Raw genomic sequence first — 24,910 nt, forward strand, 5'->3', positions numbered from 1 at the left:
TTTTTATATTCGAAACGCAGCACAAATCTGGACGATCATGGAGATGGACCTAGATGTTTTTTTCCGTTGATGAAGAAACTGCTGGACAGCTTGACATCATTCTGTTGAGTACGATGAAACAGTTAGTTTGTTTTTGTCAAAGAGAAACAAATAATCCATAATTGTATACTTACATCTTGCCACATTCTTTAAAAAATACCGAAGCCCATTATTATGCTGCCATGATTTGCACCGCTCCGAGTGTACGTACCACTCTTTTGTTTACATGTGGACATCTCATAAGTTTAACGTGAAACGCACATATACTCAGTATTATGTGAGAATCACGTTCATTTAATTGATTATGTATGAGTGTTACACAGGAACTCCCTGTGAAATTCAAGAGACATCACGTACATTCTACGTGAGCCACGTAAAACTGAGAGGAGAGGAAAAAGTGAGAACTTACGTGATTTTTCACGAAGCTTCAACGTGTAGATTATTTTGAGTGTAGGAATTTAAATAATAATTATAAAAATTAAAAATTAACTGAAGATGAAAAGACATCACTTGAGAATTCAAATATGTAAACCACACAAGTGCAAGAAATAATGACAAACGTCAATTTTCTAAGGTTTGTGTTCACTAAATCTCTTGTCATTTTTGCTTTTGGAATGTTCCATCTAGTTTTCAGGATGTTGACCAAACAATGGAACTCTTGGACCGTACTACCGTTCATACTGGTGACAATGCTCTGATGATACAACGAAACCTCACCTCCAAGCTCCTCTCCTGATGCTATATTTTGACAATGTACCCCTCTAACCTCGGGTAAGCCGCGAGTATTCGGCCCAACTCATAGAATTTTGTGAATTTTGTTACAAACAATTAACAACGAAGTGTTGGCTCCGAAAAGCTAACGCGATTGAGCCTTCCAAATAAATGAACTATATAAAAATTAAAAAAAAATCACGAGGAGCATCGTTTTAAACTTCAGCATGGCATTCGTTAAACCCAAATCTTTCTTTTTGAAGTTTAAGCAGCTTCCAGCACAAGAATTTTTTACTGACACCCCATTAGCCATAAATACGTTAGCCATACGGAAGTTTGCCATACGGAAAAATCAAAGAACAGCTTATGATGCAAAGAAGCAGTCAACTCCAAGAGAGCTGTTAATTTTGAGAATTTTCAATTAGAGATTTCAAACTATTTCATCTGTCAAAGAACAGCTCATGATGTGTAGAAGGATTCAACTACAAGAGAAAAATTATTTGTGAGTATTTCAATTCAATTTATCATAAAAAAAAATATCTATCAAAAACAGATCAAGCATTAAAGAAGAAGTCAACTCCAAGAAAAAACTACAAGGGTCGCAATGGGGACGTAGGACTACGTGTTCTTATATAATAAAGCTTATTTGTTAACTGCAGCAGGAGCTTGTGTTTTTGTGTAGGAATAGGAATTTGAGCGGGGTTATCTCTGTCTATACTCTTTAGTATGACGCGCTTGACATAGATTGCCCACAGCAACTCACTAAGAGCTACTGATTCCGATCAACAGCACTGCGGTGTCTTCCTCCTTCTATGGATGCTCATGTGGGCTGCATTTCGCTTCTTGCAGGCAGCCTTTCGTTGTGTACTGGAGAACAATGTTCAACGCCACGTGCCGAAAACACTGCTGCTACTGATGCCGACGACCAGACACCACCACACACGGTGATTGGAACTGAATCCGATCAGCGGTTGAAGCCAGCCTAGATAGCTAGCTGCTTATGGGGAGCCTTTCGTTATGTACTGGAGAAAACCACTGCTCACCACGCGGTGATTGAACAAACACCGTTTGGTGAGACCGGTTGGAATTCAACTTTGAAATCTGTGTTAGGGAAATCGCTTTTCCCAGGCAATCGGTGAAAATTTTAACGATCATAGAAACAGTTGCGCATTCGTACAATTTTCAATAGTGACATTTTGAATAATGATATAGTTGTAAATTTAACAGATGCGCATAAATATTTCTGGTCGATTGGTGATAAAATTATAGAAATTGGTCCAGGCGCAGCTGAGATATTAACGTTCAAAATCTTTCATAATTTTGTTACATGTTTCATTTTCGGTTTTCACAAAGTGTACCCCCATATATTAATCACAGACGTATTTTATATTTTTACATGAACTGCCCATCATATAAAGAAGGATTCAACTTAAAGAGAAAATTAATATGTGTTCGGTTTTGGAAACACTACATTTTCGGGTTTGTTGACAACATTCATATAACGGGTACTGCTTTGCAATTGGATTTAAAAAAATTTTAATACAACAAAATTATGGCTAATGTCAGTCATGACTATCGTTTCTATGGTTATCGTCTTTATAGCAATAGTACGTGCGGCAAACATCCGTATCGCTAACGTATTTATGGATAATGTCCGGTCAGGATAACTCAAGTAAAATAAACACTCGAAATTTATAAAGAAAATATTTGGTCTGGTATGCGATTTGCACTGGTGAGCTATAAACCAATTTTTTTTTGTGAGAGAAGGTTTGAACTAATATGTATTGCTTTTTTATAAGAAACCGCTGATACCCAGCAGAGAAACAATTGATTTTCCCATGGTAATTTCCATACAAACTACAAATGATTTGTGCCAAACCAGTTTCTTTTCAAATGAGTTCACATTTTGGGAGGCTAATCAGGACCCGATTTGGAACCAATTGAGCATTGTGGAGCGAAAATTTCCAACTTTGCATTGGAATGCATCAATTCCAGAAAAAATAAAACCGTACATTTGACACTCGGATATTTTTCGTACATAAGCAGAGCACTCTTCGATCTCTACGCCAGCGGGGTAAGCAGCAATTGATACGATTGATCAGCAGCCCACCTATCAGTTCTGGATGAAAATCAATTAAATTTTGTTTGTGAAGTCCATGCAAAAAATCATGGCCATATTACTCCACTGGCGCATTTTACACCATTTTCCCATACGGGCAGCTTTTGATTAACTGAAAGTGAAATTTCTGTGACCTAGCTGCTGAATCAGACTGTGGAGGAGAAGAGTAGATTTTACTTAGGGGTCCTGTACACCACCAGAGGTGCAAAGGGCCAACATGAAAGACTTCCACCCTGGGCGGCTGCACTCTTTTACCTTGACCAGGTCAGATTCTTATCGACTTGCTGGAAATATCCTTGTTGAAGCTCCGCCGCCATGAGCCCCTGGGTCTGCCTCTGCTGCGATGTCCTGCCGGATTCCAATTCAGCGCTTGCTTGCAGATTTCGTTTCCGTCCCGTCGAAGTGTGTGGCCGAACCGCCTCCACTTTCGCTCTCGAATTTCTGTTGCTATCGGCGTCTGATGACATCGACGATGGAGCTCGGCATTCGAGATCCAGTTGTGAGGCCACTAGGCACGAATTATATACCGCAGGCATCGGTTGATGAAGACCTGCAGCTTCTGCGTGTTCTCCGCTGATACACGTCTCGCTGGCGTATAACAACACAGATTTCACGTTTGAGTTGAAAGTTCGGATTTTGGTGCGTTGACTTATCTGGTTTGATCTCCATACGTTTCGTAAACTCGCAACGGGCAGCCCTAGCCTTCTTGATTAGTGCACCTATGTCGCTCTTGGTCCCACCGTCCGACGCTATTTGGCTGCCAAGATACTGGAAACATTCGACCTTCTCCACTGCTTGCCCGCTACCGTACAGTTGGAAGGGTTGCCCGTGTTGACATCCAACGATTTGGTCTTCTTGACGTTGATTGTGAGACCCGCCGCAGAGGAGCATTCGGCTAGGTCATTGAGCTTACTCTGCATCAGGGCGCCGTTGTGCTAGTAGAGGAACATCATCAGCCAAATCGAAGTCGTTGAGATGCTCCATGGTGATAGTCGATTACAATAAGGAACAGTAGCGGTGATAGTATGCATCCTTGTCTCACACCAGCGACTACCCGCATAGGGTCAGACAAGGTTTCGTTATGCAGAACTCTGCACGTGAAAGCCTGATACTGCGCTTCGATGAGGTTGACGATTCTATCCGGGACTCCCTTGCGTCTCAGGGCGCCCCACAGAATCTCGTGATTAGGTCGGTCGAAAGCTGTTTCGTAGTCAATGAATACCAAATAAAGGGACTCTTGGAATTCATTGACCTGCTCCAGGAAGATGCGGAGCGTGACAATATGGTCCACACAAGATCTTCCAGCACGGAATCGTGCCTGCTGCGCCGGAGAGTCGCGTCGATCTTCTCCTGTATCCGATTCAGGATTACTTTGCACAGAACTTTGAGAACAATACACAGTTATATGATGCCTCGCCAATTCCAGCACACAGTCAGATCCCCGTTCTTTGGGACCTTCACTAAGACGCCCTGCATCCAGTCGGCTGGAAAAGTCGCAACATTTTTGAGCATCTCTGCTGATATGCGATCGACCCCTAGAGCCTTGTTGGATTTCATGCTTCGGATAGCTGCTTCAATCTCCTGCAGTGATGGGGCCTCGGAATTGACGCGAGTAATGCTCCGCACCCTAGGCGAATCATGCCGAGATGTTGATGACTAGTAGAGTGCTCAAACCAGCGTTTCAGCTGGTCAGTAGGGTCGGTAAGCAACTGTCCAATCGTGTCCTTCACTAACATTCTCAGGTTCATCCTTGCTCCACTCAGGCGTCGTGAGATATCGTAGAGGAGGCGTATATCGCCAGTGTTTGCGGCTTTCTACCCTTCGTCGGCCAGGGAGTTCACCCACGCTCGCGTGTCCCGTCTGTAAGAGCGCTTGACTTCCTTTTCTAGAGCCGAGTACCGTGGCGGGCTTCGTTCTTGGCTCATCTGGTTCTCGCTCTATCAGGGCTTTTGCTTCTCTACGCTCCTCAATCTTCCGCCAGGTTTCATCAGCGATCTACTCTTTCCTCTGGGTGCACAGCTCACCCAGGTTGTTGTCGTTTGTTTCTATAAAGGCATTCTTGATGGCCGTCCATTGTTCTTCTACGCTGCCACCTTCTGGAACGTCCGCAGCTCGAGTCTTAAGTTCTTCAACGAAAGACCTTTTTACCGCAGGATCTTCAAGTCGGTGTGTGGTGAACCACCGCCCAAGTCTCTCCTCCCGTCGCTCGCCGATTAGAAGGTGATGGTCAGATTCGATGTTGGCGCTGTGTATATTCTGGACATCAAGAAGGCTCCGTCTCCATTTTCGGCTGATGCAGATGTGGTCGACCTGATTTTCGGTATGTCCATCACGGGAAACCCACGTGACATTGTGCACCGGCCATTGGGGGAAGAGCGAACCCCCGATCACCATGTCGTTATTGTCTCAAAATTCTGCAAACAGCTCACCGTTTTCGCTCATTTCGCCTAGATGCCTTTCTTAATACTACCGTTATTCGAATAACTATCCCATGAGATTATAACGAATCGTGGGACGTTTACTCTTTCAACGGTAGCTTAGATCAAGACCAAAACCTAAGGGGTGATTTTAAAATAACGTCATTTTTTTAAGAAGGGAGGGGTCCTAGAATTTGTGAAGTTGGTCCCTTCAATATCCAGTTAGGCAGAGTTGACTATAAGCAAAAAAGTTGTGGTCGTCATTTTTGAATGGTCCCTAGCTGAATAAACTTCAAACTCATTTTGAACATCGATTTCAAAACACTAGAGCCAGTAATCGCCCACCGACTGTCACCGTGAAACATCATCGTCCGTGTGACAACCGATTTTGGCGACGGATGTGACGAAAGTAAAGCATGACCACGAAAATCTCTTACCAACCTTCTTCATTTTTAATTGTGCAACCCTCGCCACCATTTAGTATCGTCCTCATTTGACGTACAGCGATTTCCCAGAATCCACAATCCTTCTCATTACACCGACACTGGCCTGCTCGAGTCTGGCTGTGGTCCACTCTGTGAGTTTTGTCGTCATCGTCGTCGTCGACGCTGATGTTGCTGTTGTTGATGTTGGTGTGCGGCATAAATTTGAATATGATTAAAACTCGTTTTAATTATATTTAAAGGAGTAAAAGCTGTAAATACTTGAGCGAAAAATAAAATGTAATTTTATAATTAAACCTCAATTAAGTTTGTATGCAAATCATTTCCATATTTTATGATTTTTAATACTGAGATCCGGCAGAGGTAGCTGTCGTCATCTCGTCATTCCGTCGTTGTCCACGGAACAATTTTGTGAAAGGATGTCGTCCGTTTCGTCACCCCCTCCCCATCGCAATTTCTGTATCTGGCATGTATCTAACTGCGATTTCACATACCGTCCGTCCGTTGCCTGTCGCTGCTGCCAAAAACCATCAGAAGACAATTTTTGGCCTCATTTTGTCTCGTCAAAGGTTGAAGGACGGCAGCGGCCGTGGATAAACATTAGTCACGTTTCGAAGAACAGAGTAGAATTGAGAGATGGAACAAGAAGTCCGGAATCCGGATAGCTCCTCCGTCGCACATAATAATGGAAACGACACGGTCAAAAGCGACAAATTTGCATGATGTTTTGCGGGTCGGATCCACGCGCGGTTGAATTGAACATTCGTATGTCTCTATGCTGCTGGCTGGAAAGGTAAGTCCACCAGGCGTCGCAATTCGTAACTGCTCAGTACCTATCTACCGAGCTGACTCCGGACTGGATGGAACGAAGGAAAATGTGCGAGTTCTTACCGTTTGTCGGTGTGTTGATCTACAGTCGGTCGACCCGGGTTTCGGATTATGTGTGGGCATTGTTGTGTTTCGGGGTAGCCAATTATATGTTAAATATGCTGCCACTGAATGCTACCGGGCACTCAAATTGACTTCTTGTTTTCGAGGTTCATTAACTGATGAAATTAATTAATTCCGGGAAGCATGAAATTATTCAAATGGCGAAATCATGTGTTCAGCTCATTGCATGAATGGAGAGGACTTTGCGAAATGTTATGGATCTTCTGAAAATGAGTACGTGAATTATTGACTTTTGTGCTCAAGTGATGCTCAGTAACGAATGGCACTCTTGTATCAATGGACAACCCACAATTCCTGTTGCTTTCAATCAACGATGCATAATTTAAAAAATAGTTACCATCGCATGATTTCAAAATGTATTTAAACCAAACAAAGTTGTCCTACAACAAATCATCATAAAATATGCCCGGCTGCAGTTGTCGTACAACTGCTCGTAGAGCCACAGAGACGGTAATAATGTAGGCCAGGGTTGAGAAGAGCGCACACAAGGAAGTGAGGGCGCGCGAATCATTAACTATATCATGTTGTCGCTTCTCTTCCTGTCTCCCACTGCCACTACCTTCATCAGGAAAAGGATCGAGGTAAGGATGGAGGAGGAAGCTCATCATCGTTGTTATACCGACTGACTAGGTCGACTCTCTACGACTTGTCATTATTATACAACACCCTTGCCTTGGAGCACAGGACCGACCAAGGTTTGGCCGGTTCTCCACACCCCGAAAACTCTTCGTCCCGGTCGTTTGCCGTTGTATCAGTAATCAGGCAGAGAGGTATAATATAATTTAGTTGTTCGCGCACTGTACCCTCGCTATAATTCAATAATAATTATAATTTCTTCTTCCATTTCTCATTTCTCATTAATAATAATTCTCGCTAAAGCCCGTCTGTTGCCTACACCAAGTTGGACCTCATCTCCCCTTTCCTCCATCATCTCTCCGTGGCCTACAGCATGAAGTGTGCTGCTATCAGACAACGACGGCGATGACGGCGATGAGGATGACGTGCCCCCAAGTACTCAGCGCCAACAACTAAGCACGGTGGATGTTATGTTTGTTGGCCGCCAACCATAGTCCAAAGTACTATAACTTCGAAATCAACCGCCTGCCTCGGAAATGAGCGAAATGAGGTGGTGGTGTGCCCCCGTACCGTCGTCGTTGTGATAACCCACCATGATGATGGTATATGGTTCCGATTTCACCCAAGAGCCTCGCGCGTGGGCTGCGATGTACAAGTGCAAGCATGAACTAACTCTAACCCACGACGGTGAAGCCGAGAGGCAGTGAGGATGTACCTCAGTACGTGGCTTTTGCCTCTGCTGGAAGAAAGGTGCAAGAGTTCGAAATGATGGTTCTTTCTCATCTCGTACTGTGTGCCTGTATTCTGGAACTATGCAGAGGCGAGTGTGGTAGGTACTAGACTAATAATAACAAAGTATGCTGCTCGTAAGCTTCCAATGCTGTGCCGTAGGCCTACGAAATACAAACCAAGGAACGACTTCTCCTGGCGAGCTCAGAGTATTAGCATGTGACAGCTACGAACAGGGTTGTAGTTGTACTCTACTGGGAGTCTATTTTTAATGTGCTTGGAATTTGCTTTTAAAAATCTCACGAAACATTCGTAACATTTTTCACTTTTTGTATGAACGCAGGGTGAAGCAGGGTGGGATCTAAAACATCTAAAAGCTGATCAAGTGAGCTGTGGGCAGCCCCTTATCTATGAAACATAGATAGTTTCATCAATCACGCTTCGTGTTGATATTTGTCTAGCGTTTCCTCCGAACCCTAAAACTACATGTTTTTGCTGAATGCAGTATCCGTTTCTTGTAATGTTATAATACTTTTTAACTTTATATAATCCTAGCTTTACTACGTATCTAATCTTATCTAATCTAACACCAACAGTTCTTGAAAGCATTCTGGAAAATGAAATATATACCTACATTATTTTTCTTGTCTATTTGATATATGTTTCACATCGAAGATGCGTCACTTATAACAAAACGGCCAGGCCTATTGTGCAGCATTTAAGGGGCAAGATGATTCAGAAAACATCAGAAAACAAACTTCAGAATCCAATAACTGGATGAAACGTGGACATCTTGTGGACATCATTACTCGCTTTCTGAAAAGAGAAAAGGGAAAGGAAAAGGAGAAGGACAAAGGGAAAAGGATTATGTGTAATCTATGAACATAAAAAATATTTTTGCTTTTAAATATACAATATAGAAATGCATTACGGCGCGGTGGTCACTACCCGAGTCTTGTCATTATTATCAAGTCCTAAAAAGTAACAAGGACTAAAATGTGATCCTTTGATTACTGGAAAATCCTGATTCCTTAGTTTGAAGTTGTCACGACTAGGGTTCGGTGGTAGATCTTATACCAGTAACGCACCACAAAAACGTGATCTACCAACGTTGCTGGTTTTAAAAGATAAAAATTTACAAAATGGAACGAACTCACTAAGTTTAGTCAATTGATCCTGAAGGCTGCCTGACATGTGTTGATGTAGAAGATCAAATTTTAGACGAAGCTTGACGAAGATCAACATGAACTTCATGGTAATTGCGTGGAATGTTTTCCTTCGATTTGAGATAAACAAATGTTCGGATGTATGTAGTCGATTGTATGATGTGCATTGTCAAGCCTTTTCATGACCAATAGTCATGTTGAACACTGCGACTCAACAAATGATGGAACTAATGATGGGACGAATGATGGGACGCCTCGTGGAGGTTCTACTTGGCGTTGGAACAGCTTCTCAGCGGCAAATAATACGGTCCTAGAATCAAGGTTGCAAATACTCATTTCAGCTAAAATAATGTTTTTCGGAATAATAAAATCAAAAAATGGTATGATGACATGTTTTATTTGTAACTTACAAGAAGAGGTTACACAGTATGCGTTTGAAACATAAAATCTGTAAATTTTGCTTTCTATGAGTCACAATCAGCGATTTGCTGATCGCTGAGTGAGTGAGTGAGTGAGTGAGTGTGTGAAAAATCGCTGATTGTGACTCTCATGAAGTGAAATAAACAGGTTTAATATGACAAACACATTCTTTGAAAACCTCTTCTTGTATCTTACCTATTTAAAATATGATCATAGCATCTAATTATTTCATAATTTAAAAAAAAAATGTTTTAGCTGAAATGAGTATTTGCAACCTTGCCTAGAATGAGGAACTAGAAATTGTCTCCTAGGCCTGGTTATGGCCAGATCAGCAACCAACTATAGATTTAAAAAAAAAAACTCCGCGGAAAAATCAAACGTCTGGTTCGAACACACGTACAGCCTACTCCCCATATAATACTAGTTTTATTACGTATAGGGAAAAAGGTAGCAAACTGGGATGTAAAGTTGTGAAGGGTTAGGTTATAAGCTCGCAAGTTTTGCAATTTTCATTACAAAAACGATCTGAACTTCTAATGTTTTAAATGCAGCTTATGGAATTGAGTAACAGTAGAGGAATGCCTAGGAAATCTCTAGCAACACTGCCAATGCAATCAAGATAGGCGCTGCTGGATTGACTCTGGCTGTGACAGTTCTGTAGTAGATGGGATGAACTCGTTAAAAAAAATGCTTGTTTTATTGGTGTTCACAATCCAGAATATTAATGAACATATCGAGCCGCTGAGTGTTCGATCACACAGTTAATGAAGGGAAAATAAAGTTACAATGTTGTTCAGTACATGTTGAATTTCTATCGATGATCGCACAGCTCTATTAAGTAAAAACGGGAGCATGCGATGCAACAGAGAATTCATGTAGTGGAAAATACGAAGCAAAACGGAACATAGAAACCCGTGAGAGGTATTGACGTGTGAGCGTGGACGGATTTGGAAGTTCTTGGCGCCCACGTGTCGGGAATTTTGTCAGCTTCACGTAGGTATTTTTGACATTCCGCAAATCGACTGTACTTTGTAAACAATCAACATGGAAGCCGAAAGAAGGGAAAAAATTGTGCACAGTTATTTGGAAAATCCATTGTGGTCTGCATCTAGGCTAGCTAAACAGCTGAAATTTCCCAGAAATACCGTATGGCGCTTTATCAAACGGTATAAGGAAACATTGACGACGATTCGGAAGCCTCAAGCCAATCGTCGGAGTGGAACTGTCGACCGGAAACTGCGTGGTAAGATTTTGAAGACGATTAAGAGGAATCCCAATCTGTCGGACCGTGATTTGGCCAGAAATTTCGGTGCTGCCCATAGTACCGTGAGGAGAACTCGACTCCGGGAAGGAATCAAGTCGTATCGAGCTAGCAAACAGCCAAATCGGACCATAAAACAGAATAGTGTGGCCAAAATCCGTGCGCGGAAGCTATACGACCAGGTGCTGACCAAGTTCGACGGGTGTCTTCTGATGGACGATGAAACCTATGTCAAGGCTGACTTCGGGCAAATCCCAGGTCAAAAATTTTACTTGGCAACGACTCGGGGGATGTTCCAGCCAAATTTTAATTTGTTTTTGCCGACAAATTTGCACGAAAATTTATGATTTGGCAGGGCATTTGCAGCTGTGGCAAAAAACGAAAGTTTTCGTTACAAATAAGACAATGACGTCGGCACTATACCAAAAAGAGTGTCTCCAAAAACGAATTTTGCCGTTCATTCGATCCCACGACCATCCCGTAATGTTTTGGCCAGATTTGGCAAGCTGTCATTACAGCAAAGTCGTTCAAGAATGGTATGCAGAGAAAGGGGTCCAGTTTGTTCCGAAAAACCTTAATCCACCCAACTGCCCCCAGTTCCGCCCTATTGAGAAATACTGGGCAATCATGAAGAGGAGACTCAAGGCAAAGGGAAAGGTTGTCAAAGACATCAATCAGATGAAGACCTGGTGGAATAAGATAGCTAAAACGATGGACGAAGAAGGTGTGCGCCGCCTAATGAGCCGTGTTACAGGAAAAATTCGAGAATTCCTTCGAAACCGTGACGAATAATTTTATCCGTATTTTTTCTTAAAAGTATGAAGAAAACGCTACATTTGTAGCGTAGCTGATTGAGACTGTTACTAAGTTACAAGTGTATACCAAATGCGAGATGTCCAGACGACGAGGACCGTTTGGCCGTACCCCTGCTAGCACTGAGATCGTCCAGTTGGTCGAATCTCATCTAAAAGTAGGATTTAAGTCATCAGCTGCCTATCTTGAGAATATAGGCATGTGCGAGTTTGAAGGTCAGGCCATCATCCCATCCTTGCCTGCAAACCCTGCTGCAGGAGAACCTCCTGAAGGATGGACCGCCACGCCATACCGCTTCCCTGAGGGCATACTTTATGTAAACCTTGCAGGTCTTGAAGTCGTTGATCCGAGTACAGGTCAGCTACTTGGCCTTGAGGATAATCGGCGTAGGTTCGTTCAACCAGGATTTGTTGACGTCACCGATACCGTTCAGAGATATTGGAGATTACTGTCTCGTGTTGGTAAGAAGTTACCAAATGCACTAACCGAGATAGACTTTGCTAGCGGAAAAGGAACATGTGCACAGATTGTGGGAAGCACAGACGATGATGTTCCAGGATTCGTCGCCGAGCGGATTGTTTGGAGCCACCGGCCATTGCCCAGTTCAACTATGGTTATAGGAGCAGGCTTTGAGTATGGCTACAGATCAATGGATCAATGGCACGTCCGGACGAATACAATTGTTAACATCGGTTCTGTCAACACATGTGCATTCTACACAAAGATTGTGCAAATCATCGGAAAGCTGCCAGGAAGTGACGCACGGTGTTAATCGTGTGAGAATGGGGTTTGTAATCCAAAGCTAGAGGTTAGAGGAGACCCAACCCAGTCGTAGCGTTGTTTGGATTCAAGGACAATAGGTATGGTGGAGAGATCGGTCACTACAAGTTCGTTAGGCTCAAAACCAGCCAGTCCTCTCCTCTCTTATAATAGACCCTCTCTAAGTAACAGTTAGTTAAAAATTCAGTTGCGAACATTAAGAAAGCGTTGATTTGTTTGTTTATATTCACTTGTGTTTGTATAGGAGGCTCAATTCAATAATAATAATAATAAGCGTTTCCACGCCAAATATTAAAATGGTTGGACATGATTGTTGCTGATTTGAGAGGACTCCGAGGTTATCACCATCAGACGGTAGATTTATTCAACAAGTACCTCAAGGATCACGTCGTGGAGATTATGGATGCTGATAAGAAAGTAAAACATGCCAAACTGTCGAAAGGTGTCGAGCTGGTGCTGACGGACAAAAGGTACGTCTCCGGTGTGGATACCAACAAGTTGGACATGTGCTACCCGGCGATTATCCAGTCGGGTGGCAATTACAGCTTGAAGTTCAGTGCATTCAGCGACAAGAACTATCTGCACTTTGGATCTATCATCTGTGCTGTGGGTGCGCGTTACAAGTCCAACTACTCCAATGTCGTCCGAACGTTGCTGGTCAATCCGACAGAAACGATTCAGAAGCACTACACTTTACTGCTCAATCTGGAAGAGGAACTGCTGAAGGTGATGATCCCGGTCAAGAAGCTCTCGGAGGTTTTCGACGTCGAAATGGTGTATGCCAAGAAGAAGGATCTCAAACAAAGACGTTTGGTTTTACCAACGGGTTGGAGTTCCGGGAGAATTCGATCGTAGTACCTGAACAAGTGAAATTCAGTTTAAAAATTGTAAGTTAATTAGTTGCAGCAATGAACATTCCGCGTGATTGTGCCGCGAAAATTAGTTCGGTATTGTTCAAATGAGTTTGGTTTGGTAGCCGACCAATTGACCGACTACTTTGCACGGCACAATCTCACGGAATTTTTATTGCTTCCACTCAACCTAACTAACTTTTATTTTTATTACAAAAATCGAAAACCATTTATTTCATCTCGTATGAGATGACACGTATCCGAAAAAAACTACTCAAATTTAAACCGAAATCTCATTTCAAATTTACATACGTCACATCGGTGGTAAGGCCACAATTGTTACCCTTCACCGCCATCAAAGCATATCCATCGTTGCCCCAGTAGTTGAACAAGGAGTTCTTGATTAGCCAGGAATCTTCTCCTTTGAGTTTTCCGTATCCAATTGCCACTACTGCATCCATCCATCAATCCATCCAAATTGCTCTTGCATTCCTGGTTCGTAGTACACTCCAGTTACGTAGTAGCTGAAAGACTTGTGACCGGCATCGATAGCAATCGACAGCCCTCGGAAGCCTGCATTTCAAATTTAAATGTGAACCGAGAAGTGAATTGCTGGTCTGAGTTCCTCTAGTATATTCAATTACAGTATGTTTCTGAAATACACAGTCAAACAGCACATAATGTTGTGAACAACTTCAACAACAGCAGTCCAGCAGTGCTCCCATTTTATTTAATGAACAATCCAATGCCTACGAGATTGTGCCGAAGGTGTGCCGAATCTACTTTCGGCACACTGTGCTGAGTGACTTACTCCTTGGATTATAGGCAGTATAGGATGCTATAATTACAAAATTACCAATTTTTGACGTAGAACTTCGTCTTTGTCGACTATACTGGGTGCAAATCAAAAATACCTCTTTTTTAACTAATTTTCTAATCAACATGGCTCTTTTTAGAACGTCCACAAGAGGAATGTTTACTTACATTTTCAAAGTTTTTGTGCAGTATAATACCACCGACAAATTGGCATGAATGACCAAAGCAAAAACAATGAAATTTCTGACCAAAACACACTACTGACATCTGGCTCCGTGTTCGCGGGAAATATTTTGCTAAGCCATGAACCCGCATGCAAACGTTATGAATTGGTTCGTTTCTGATCTATTCTGGAAAAAATATTTTTATCTAGATCAAAAAATCCTTTGGTTTTGAAAGTTTGGATCACTGCATATTTAAATCGGCCGTTTACGATTTTCGGACATAAGTCAGCATTAAGTGTCATGTCGGTTTGTCGGTGATAATACTACTAACAGATGTAAGCTGCATGTTAGCAGACTATTATTGCATTAATTTTATTGAAAACTGTGAATATTTGGCAAAATTTCTTATTTATATTTGTATCATGGTTAGACCTAGTTGTTTCCTGCATTGACCGTCAGGTGTGCTTCGGTTTGTTTACAATTGCCTTCGTGCGCAGCAACATATTTTCTGTTTACTTTCCTTATCACAACTTTCTCAAACAGTACATAGAGGAAGTAGATGAACTCTCATGTGATTTGCAGCACCGCATAATGGATTTTGATCCAAGTCTAAAACTGGCTACTTTCCTAGGGGCTTACGGAAATTGATTGGATCCTGGCTATTCCTAATAACTGCCATTGAACTGGTTGTTGAATTTTAATGTGATTCAATGGGTTTTGACCATATTCAGAAACTGGCCACCCGAGGGGATCGAAACATGGTCAGGTGTGGCTAATGTGGAACTGGGCCTCCCAAATGACTACCATTGAACTAATTCTAATGTGATTTGAGGTGTCACATGATAAGTTTTATTCGTTTGAGGTCACAATTTGCCTCATGCCTCATACGAGCTTCTTCCCTGACTTTGAAATTCAATAATTGAACTCCCCTAATTTTCAATTAATGTTGTACTAAGCACCTAATTATTGGAAACCAAACGTTTGATTTGAGAAAAGTCACAGTGTCAGCTGTAAACTACATGATGATGATGCATGATAATTTTATGTTAGGGTTGTCCTCCAACTGGAGAACAAAAGCTGCTTAAGCCCCGTAGGATCGTTATACCCCTTCCTCCCCTACTTCGCTGACATATGAACCAACATTTTGTTCGAAATTGAAAGTACCGTCTTCTGATAAGGAAAACAACTGCCTGTTGCGTTATCATAAAATGTAACTTTCACTCTTTTTTCTGCTTCAGAGACCTGATTTAAAACTAATGATAGAGCTACTGAAGAAAATTAACGTGTTTCTTAGAAAAAAAATTATCCCACAACATGCATGGCGTCTTTGTGGACTATACTGGGCTGCTACTCCAAAATTTACAACGGCTTGTTTAGGACCCCACATTTGAATTTTCATAATTTATTACATTCTAGGAAAATACTTGAACCAACATTGAACCATAACCGAGACATTGAAATACTTGAAAAATTTAAGATAAAGTATAATAGTCAAAAATGCATGACATACATCAATTTTCCGTAGTTCTACGCCATACTGCGGTCGTGTCTAGGACACAACCCTTTATTTTTTTTTAAATATTTTAGTTTGTAGAAACTTAAAAACTTGGTAGGTATTTTTGACGATGGACTACGTCTTTGTGGACTATACTGGGAAGCGAATAAAAAAAAATTAGGAACGAAATAGTGTCAGGTTTTAAACGCTTATTACATGACCATTTATTGATGGATTTCAATTCTTTTCACCATATTTGATACAGATTTGATTTAAAGTTTGTTTGGTGTAAAGATTATAGTAGTTTATCAAAAGTAAACTATTGAAAATTTGTCAAATTACTATCGAGAGAACTGAAAGATACGAATCAATTGTGAGGTTATAAAAGAACGTACCTGTACGATTTGTTTCAGTTCGTCTGCAGATGTACACGGCCGATGAGACTAGATCAAAATTAAGTAGTACAAAGTGAGGTTACTGAGTGAGTCAAATATTCCTCGATTTTACTCAAAAATCTGCAAACTAGATAGAAGGATTCTGTATGTGGAAAAGTTGTTCAAGACTTATTGGATGGTGTACATCACACTAGTATACTATTTAACTTCTTTTTGCTTTAACTTTCGATCTCGACTAGATAGAAGGTTGCGGTCTTGGACAAAGTTGTTTTGATGAATAGGACCGACAGCTCAGTTCAGAATTCATTCAATAGGTGACGTGTGCAATTTGACATCTAGCAATAGCTTTAACTTGAAAGCACGACTAGATAGAAGTTTGCTGTCTTCAGTAAAGTTGTTCTGAATGACAAAAAAATCACTAACCACTAATACCATTTTAAACTAATGGCTTGCTTAAGTCGACACCTCAATTAGACTAGGTTGCTATCAACATGACCTATTCTATAGTGGACAACTCACTTCTAAATTCTCACGCCAAGCCCGGCGAGCACACAATTTGACTTATAATTACTTGCTTTAACTTGAAAGCTCAACTAGATGGTTGCTGTTTTTGGCAAAGATGATAAGATTTATAAGACCTATTGTTAAGATGAAAATGTCTTCACCAGGTGGCACTAGTATACGAAATGACTTGCTGCTTTTGGCCGAGTTGTTCATATGCTCAAAAGCTATTGGATGGTGTACAGTTTAGAATCTGAATTCTGTCACCAGGGAAGTAAGTGTGTCTTTGAAGTAATGTTTTTTTTTAAATGGAAATTTTGATAAGTTCTTCTTATTCTTCATAGTTATTACGTCCCAACTGAAACTTTGCTTTTGTCTTCAACTTTCATTGCATCTGCTGTTTTGGGATTGCACAAATGTAAAATATTGTATTGTATTGATTTGTCGGCGAAAGTAAGTGGCTGCTTTTATTGCTGCTGGTGGTGGTCCGTCACCTCCAAAATGCGTTACAAGAAACACTTCAACGAGCTTAGGTACTTCATATTTATACCTGCTAACCTATCAAAACTCTCTAACCAATGAGACTCCGTTTACATACGGACTATCACGCTTCACGCTCACTCGATTCTACTCATTATTTATTCACTAATAACACTAACTCTATCTACTACACAAAGTATTATCAAAATGGTACCATAATGTTTACAAATTTAAATTCCCTATGCTCTATACCTTGTATAAACGAGGAAAGATCAGTTCAAACTTACTAAAATATGTTAATATGAATAATATATGATAGCAATAATTTTGTAATTATTATTAAATTGACCTAGAAAAAACAATCTCGTAGTCCTACGTCAATAATGCGATGGTGTGTGGGACACAACCCTTAACTTTTTATATAAATGTGTTTTTTTTACACGGTAAATATCCCCGGTATAAAAAATACTTTAGTGTATGATTGTTTTTCTCAAGAGTATATTTTTGAAAACAGTGAATCAAAAATAATGGATTTTACTTTAAAAACTCAACTTAAAACGGCTTATTTGATCAAAATGACATCTGAGAAGAAGTTGTAGATAGTTAAATGTTCTTTGAGAAAAATACACTGAATGAAAAAAGTATGTGAATTCATGTCAATAATTAATGAACCGTTGATTTTCTCGGGGAACTCCACTTCGAATTTTGTAATATTTATTGCGAAGATTATGTCTTCAAATGTGTAATAATACCGAAATTTTTGCTTGGAAATTTTACCCAGATAAAATACACTAAATGAGCATTTGTTTCTCGGGTAGTCCCTTCATCTGAGAATGGATTGTTTGTTATTTAATAATCAATCATGACAATTTTATTTCGTTGCTGGACAACATGGTACAACATGTTGGAAATACATATATAAATTTCTCAATAACTTCCCTAGTAGCACGATTGTCACAAATCAATTGTAGAAACTTATATACGACTTATTTCAGTCATAAACAAGTTGCTGTAATTTATATTGATGAAAGTGTGCTACTCGGGTTGAGAACGGTTGGACTTAGAAAACAACATTATGAGTGCTTATTTGTTAAAACTGATGCACATAATCCATTTTTGGAACTATTTTACTAAAAAATATGCTATTCAATAATATTCTAAAATTTAATAAAATTAAAAAAAATATATATTTTAAACACATTACCGGCTAACACTTTTTACCAAATTTTAGGACATTACTTCAGCTTTCTTCACAAAAAATAGTAAGGTAATCATAAGGGGTTCACTCCGAGTAAGTCAACGTCTTATTTTTTGACAAGAATTTAGCAACTTTTGTTTTCAGCCATTTTGATAAGACACATCATTTTCAAGTTAAGTTATAAATCTTTGATTTAAACAGCTGAATCATCTTGCCTCTTAAATGCTGCATAGTAGGCCAGTAGCGTTTTGGTATGTTTTGCGCATCTCTGATGTGCAACATATACCAAATATATAAGTAAAATCATGAACCTTTAATGTACTGGCTGTACTGGTGTTAGACTAGATTAGATTAGATTTGATAATCCGCAAACGAAATGATACAATAATCGTAAATGAGCGTCTTTAGTGAGTGCAGGCTTGTGGTTTGAAAGCAAGACCATGGTAGGTTCTATTCCCGGCCCGTGTCAAAAACACCCTTCAAAGCTCCACTGCATGTTGCTATTCAACCTACAACCCTTCCCGTCGACTCCGACAACCCGGAAGCAAAGTGAAAGAGCATACAATATTCTCCTTCTATGTTTAATTTATTTATTTCGATTTTCTTTCAAATGTTATAGTCACGTAATTAGGTGATTAAAACAGAAGGCTGAAACTCAATTAGCAATTAAACGTGGCATTTTTCTTAATTACACGATACTTTTTCACTAATTAATACAGGGCAGCGAGTGCGGCAAGGGGTGCCTTATTTTTGCCTGACGAGTTTCATGTTCCGGGTGTGGGGGAGGATGTGGTCGTGGATGGCACGCGGTTTTCCTTCGTCGTCGTCGTTGTTTTGCCGCATGTGACCTGCCTAGTCGATTGGAATGATTCCGATTCCGCTTTGGCCGTCGACGAATGTCTCTGTTGGGTGCCGTTGGGTGTTATTATAGAGCCCAAGTACTACACCTACCTCGGTGGTGTCAGGAAAAGTGAGTAGTACCAGTGCGAATAACTCAATACCCACTTGATGGTGCTCTTTCGGTAATAATGTACTTCGGTGGTGTCGGTTCATTGGAAATTAGATTGTCGTTAGGGATGCGCATGTTACGGTAGATTCCACACCTTCACCGCCGGCAGTGGAACATCGCTAGTTTAGAGTAATACCCTTTCTCAGGTGAAATGCGAGGCCACGAACCGAAAGGAAATTATATGCATACATTACCTGTAGTGGGTACCTTTGCGGAGTGTCTAGGAGATCTGAACTTCGAAGTCGAGGACGACGTCGACGACGTCAACGGCTAGGAAAAACGTTCGCTTCGATTCGTATAAAGGGTCGTCACACACAGCACACCACCGGCCTGATTGCCCACAATTTTCTGGATCAGTGGTTTTCACTACCCACCGCTGTTGCACCGTTTTTCCCGTTCCTAGCCACCTCCACCAACCACGAACCCGGTTGATGAGGCGATGCACAGTGGTTTGAATGCTCAATATCACGAACTTTTTTATTTGCGCCTTCAATGTCGGTTTTTTCACTATGATGTCTTTAAGAGAGTTTCTGTATAAAATAAGGCGCAAAGACTAGTGATAAGTTTTAGTTCGGAACTCCACCACAGGCGGCGCTGCAAAATCTAACTTTTTAGATTTACAAGATTGGTATGTGGTGTCTTCAGCAAAGTTGTAGATAATTTTACTTCAAAAATCTTTGCTGAACACACTAATCCTCTACATTCCTTAGTTTTTGAGATACGTAGCGTTTTATATGACTGTTCAACAAAATTTAGTTTTTTTCAGTTTTTATAATATATTTCAAAAACTATAGGTTTTAGAAGACTATAATATTCCACAAATATTTGTATTTTATCAAAATACAAAACTTTGTTCAAGACGTCTAAAAGGTATTGATTACACAGGCTGAGTTATTCACAAATTTAGTAAAAAAAATTACATACTTTGTGCTCTCACAGACAAAAATCCGGCAAAATCCGGCAGGTGAATCTTGAATAGGATGAAAGCTTGTTCAAAAGTGATCTCAATTTCCATTGAAACATTTGTCTCTTTTAGTATCCTCGTTGATTGTTTTGTATTTTTAAAAGGCCGTTCCGTAGTTCAGTGACAGCGCGCATTTGTCAAAGACTGAATCAAAGTAGGCTCAGTGATAATATAGCAAAGTTTGGTCACTCATTGAGCGGTTTTGCTGCATTAAACGCATATTAGTTAGAAAATAATCCTTTTATAGTGAAGTGAAGGTTATTTTTTCAACATTTCCGTAGCAGATCCGAAAAGTGGGAAAAGCATGTCTTTCAACAATGAAGGTAAGTGCAACCATGTAGTTAATAAGATATTCAGTGTTAATTTCCAATTCATGATATAAATGAGTTATCTATGGAAGTCATTTGTTTGTGACAATTTCAAAAATAGTTTAAATTATAAGTTATTAAATAAAATTTCAGTTGAAATCGACAGGCGAAAGCTTTTTAAACTGTGGAAAGAATTTAAGGGAAACGACATTGATAAATCAAACGTTGTGTCCAGAGAAGTTTTTGATTGTTACGGCATTGATTATGTTTCAATGCCAGAAGTGGCAGCTGAAGTCAATAATTTTGTGAAGGCGACATGCAAATATTTTAAAAAACTGTGGGAAAACCACAACCGGACCATGTCATACATGCTTGAAAGCAGTCGTGGTTATTTCGATAGCCCCTTCAAACTACCACAGAAAGTTGTTGATCGTTTCCCTTGTACTTCTGGATCTTCCCGTCGTGGAAGAAAATCTTTGGCGTTCGAAGAAAGTAGCGAGGTTGTTAAGAGACGCAAGACATCTGCAATGCGGTCTAACTACCCAACAGATGAACTTGCATTTGCAACCCAAATGAAATTACGTGAGGATGGTAAAGAAGATGCAGCGTTCATTGTTAAACAGGCAACGCAAACAACTCCGACAAGAGCCGTGAAAATGGTTTCAGCTATGCAATCATCGAAAAATGGCTTTGTACCCTATTCGGAGTCGGAAGCTCTTGCGTTAATATTGGATCTTAATTTATCAAAAGACCAATACGAAAAGCTTCGTAATGGAGCTCTGGATCGGAATGTGCCTTTGTATCCGTCCTACTACAAAGTGCTGCAAGCTAAAAAGTGCTGTTATCCCAATACAGGGTTAGTAGTTTCGGAAACATCTGCAGAAGTGAAACTTAAGGATCTCTTGGAGCACACGGCAATGAGGATTGTTGATGCGAATGAGTGTATGCTGGAAAAGTTTAGTGATGACGAATTGGACAAAATGTCTTTAACGATTAAGTGGGGATTTGATGGCACAACTGGATTAAGCGAACACAAGCAAGCATTTGGCGATGATGACGGAACTAAATCCGATGCAAATATGTTTGTTACATCCATTGTGCCGATCAAACTGGAATCAAATGGGAACATTTTTTTCCAGAACACACGTCCCTCCTCAACTCGGTACTGTCGACCGCTGCGAATACAGTATGTTTCTGAAACGACTGAAGTTACGTTGTTCGAAAAGAAGTACATCGATAACCAAATCGACAAGATGCAACCCATCGTCATTAAAAAAAAAGGGCGGACGCTGAAAATTTCCTGCAACATGCTATTAACTATGCTCGACGGCAAAGCTATAAATTCTCTAACGGAAACAAAATCCTCACAAACTTGCTATCTGTGCGGTGCAACTCCCAAGCAAATGAACGAGATTGACCGTGTAAGAACAAGATCTGTGGACAATGACCGGTGCCAATATGGTTTATGCACACTCCATGCTTGGATACGATTTTTCGAATACTTCTTACATCTATCGTACAAACTTGAAGTTAAAAAATGGCAAGTTCGTGGAGATGCAGTAGAATCGGTAAAACAAAGAAAGAAACTCATTCAGCAGAAATTTAAAGTCGAAATGGGACTACTGGTTGATAAACCACGTTCTGGAGGAGCAGGTAAATCATGAAATTATTTAAATTATTTCTTTATAACGTCTTATACGGCATTCATTTTTGACAGGTAACTCGAACGATGGCAACACGGCTAGAAGATTTTTCCAAAACTCTGAAAAAGCTGCTAAAATTACTGGACTCGACGAAGTTTTAATAAAACGATGTGGGGCAATACTATCAGTAATGTCATCGGGGATGCAGGTGCATGTAGATAAGTTTGAGAAGTACTGTTTAGAGACGGCTAGACTGCTCACATCAAAATATCCGTGGTACTACATGCCAGTAACGGTCCACAAGGTGCTTATTCATGGATCGAGGGTTATACAACATTTTCTTGTACCTATTGGACAGCTATCTGAGGAAGCACAAGAAAGCCGTAACAAGGACCTAAAACGGTACGATGAATTTGATAAAGAAAATCAGTGTTAATAATTATTATTTTCATAGATATAGATCGGACCACACTAGAAAAATTTCAAGAACAGCAGTAAACACAGATCTACTGCACCGTCTCCTGGAATCGTCTGATCCACTCATCAGCAGCCTTAGAGCATCTCGAGACAAGCCGATTAAAGACCTCTGTAGGGATGCGAAATAAATGCTTGATGTGGAGAAAGATGAAAATGTTTTTGATAACAATATTGTGTAACCTTTGTTTATATTTTTGAAATATTTATATATACATTCATACAATAATGTATAACGTAATACGATAAATCATTTAATTATACTATAATAATAGCTAACTCAAAATTATATATTATTTTCAAGTAGACTACTGTGATGAGTATTATGGCAATTACTCTGATGTCCGTGGTCAACACCTTTTTGAAATGCAAAATAATCAACGAAGATACTAAAAGGGACAAATGTTTCAATGGAAATTGAGATCACTTTTGAACAAGCTTTCATCCTATTCAAGATTCACCTGCCGGATTTTGCCGGATTTTTGTCTGTGAGAGCACAAAGTATGTAATTTTTTTTACTAAATTTGTGAATAACTCAGCCTGTGTAATCAATACCTTTTGGACGTCTTGAACAAAGTTTTGTATTTTGATAAAATACAAATATTTGTGGAATATTATAGTCTTCTAAAACCTATAGTTTTTGAAATATATTATAAAAACTGAAAAAAACTAAATTTTGTTGAACAGTCATATAAAACGCTACGTATCTCAAAAACTAAGGAATGTAGAGGATTAGTGTGTTCAGCAAAGATTTTTGAAGTAAAATTATCTACAACTTTGCTGAAGACACCACATACCTATCTTGTAAATCTAAAAAGTTAGATTTTGCAGCGCCGCCTGTGGTGGAGTTCCGAACTAAAACTTATCACTAGTCTTTGCGCCTTATTTTATACAGAAACTCTCTTAAAGACATCATAGTGAAAAAACCGACATTGAAGGCGCAAATAAAAAAGTTCGTGATATTGAGCATTCAAACCACTGTGCGATGGGATAATTAGTCTCACAAAATTCGTGTGCACCCCGACCGAACCAGCACCGTTTGATTGAGGTGAAAAATAAATAAAAAAAAGCAATTGGGTAAAAATGGGCTTCATGAACGCTCACACACTCACACATGGTTAAGATCAAGAATGAAGTGCATATGAGGGAATGGGAAGAGTGGCGGAATTTTATTCGCATTGGAAAATTCTCATCCATTCGTTTCCCATCCCTCAAGGCCCATAGAGAACGAAAACCAAATGAGCGAGTAACGAAGGCTGGTTGGAGTTTGGTTTTTGTTTGAAAATTATTGAAATTGGTGGCTCATTTGTGGGAAGTAGGCCTCTTGTTTATTTTTCATGGTTGCATTCGGATCAAATGGCAAGTTGAGCTTCATCTGCTGTGTGTATGAGCGCGGTTATGCATCCCGTAGTCAAGTAGGTGGTACCAGATAAGTGTTTTTCTCTTTTTGGCCAGTCAGATTGGGTTCATTTCGCATTGATGAGTATGTTGCCGTGACTTTAGCAATGGATGAACCTAATTATGAAGGGATTCAGGATCAACCTTTTGTACATTGAGTGTGGTGGGCAGCCATGATAAGGAACCTAACACTTGAAGTAACGTGATTTCGACAACTAGTAATCAACCCACTTTAGACAGGTTCAATCATTTTAGCTAGATAGTCTTAGATACTCCTAAAGTTCACCCTAAAGATTTCAAAGCTCTTCATAATCTTTCCGAGCTTACTGTTGCCTTTATATTATCCAACTTCTCTAGAACTTTTCGAGCCTTTTAAAAGTTTCCTTTTCTTTGCATTCAACAACAGGTTGCGTGGAGAGTAGAAAGCTTGAGAGTCAAACACTTTGGGAACGTTCCGCATTCAAGGAGGAAGTAATAAGTGCAAAAAAAGGTTTGAAGGACGGTTGGAGAGTTCTTGCGAGCTAAGGAGGAGACATGGTAGTAACTGGAAGCGTTGTCACGAGAATTTGGTCTATTCGTTCCAGTACCGACAACAACAACAACAAATATATAAGAACTGGATCGAGCTCTGCAAATCAATCGAATGTCCAATGGTGTTGATTCATACACTATCTCTTAAGTTACCTTAACTTTTCACTTGCAACTCTTTGACCATCGATTAAACTGAAAACACATATCAATATCCTAATTAATGTGGGCGTAGGGTGGGGCTTATTTTTAAAAATTGTT

The 24,910-nt window shown here is 40.1% G+C and overlaps 2 protein-coding genes across 2 annotated transcripts in view; both read left to right on the top strand.

The window, feature by feature from the left end:
• LOC135708749 (rab-like protein 6) overlaps positions 1–24,910 on the top strand; it is a 376,690-nt gene that overhangs the window by 104,999 nt on the left and 246,781 nt on the right. The gene's annotated exons all lie outside the window — the stretch shown is intronic.
• On the top strand, positions 12,732–13,280 carry LOC135708780 (FACT complex subunit spt16-like). Its single transcript, XM_065230919.1, has one exon. It carries the CDS (start codon positions 12,732–12,734, stop codon positions 13,278–13,280), a length of 549 nt encoding a protein of 182 aa, XP_065086991.1.

This window comes from Ochlerotatus camptorhynchus, unplaced genomic scaffold, assembly GCF_037179485.1.
Source record: "Ochlerotatus camptorhynchus isolate MF236.1 unplaced genomic scaffold, CSIRO-AGI_Acam_v1.1 ptg000334l, whole genome shotgun sequence".
Lineage (NCBI taxonomy): Eukaryota > Metazoa > Arthropoda > Insecta > Diptera > Culicidae > Ochlerotatus > Ochlerotatus camptorhynchus.

Excerpts from the sequence above, each read along its gene's own strand:
- LOC135708780 (XM_065230919.1), top strand. The coding sequence starts at position 12,732 with ATGATTGTTGCTGATTTGAGAGGACTCCGAGGTTATCACCATCAGACG.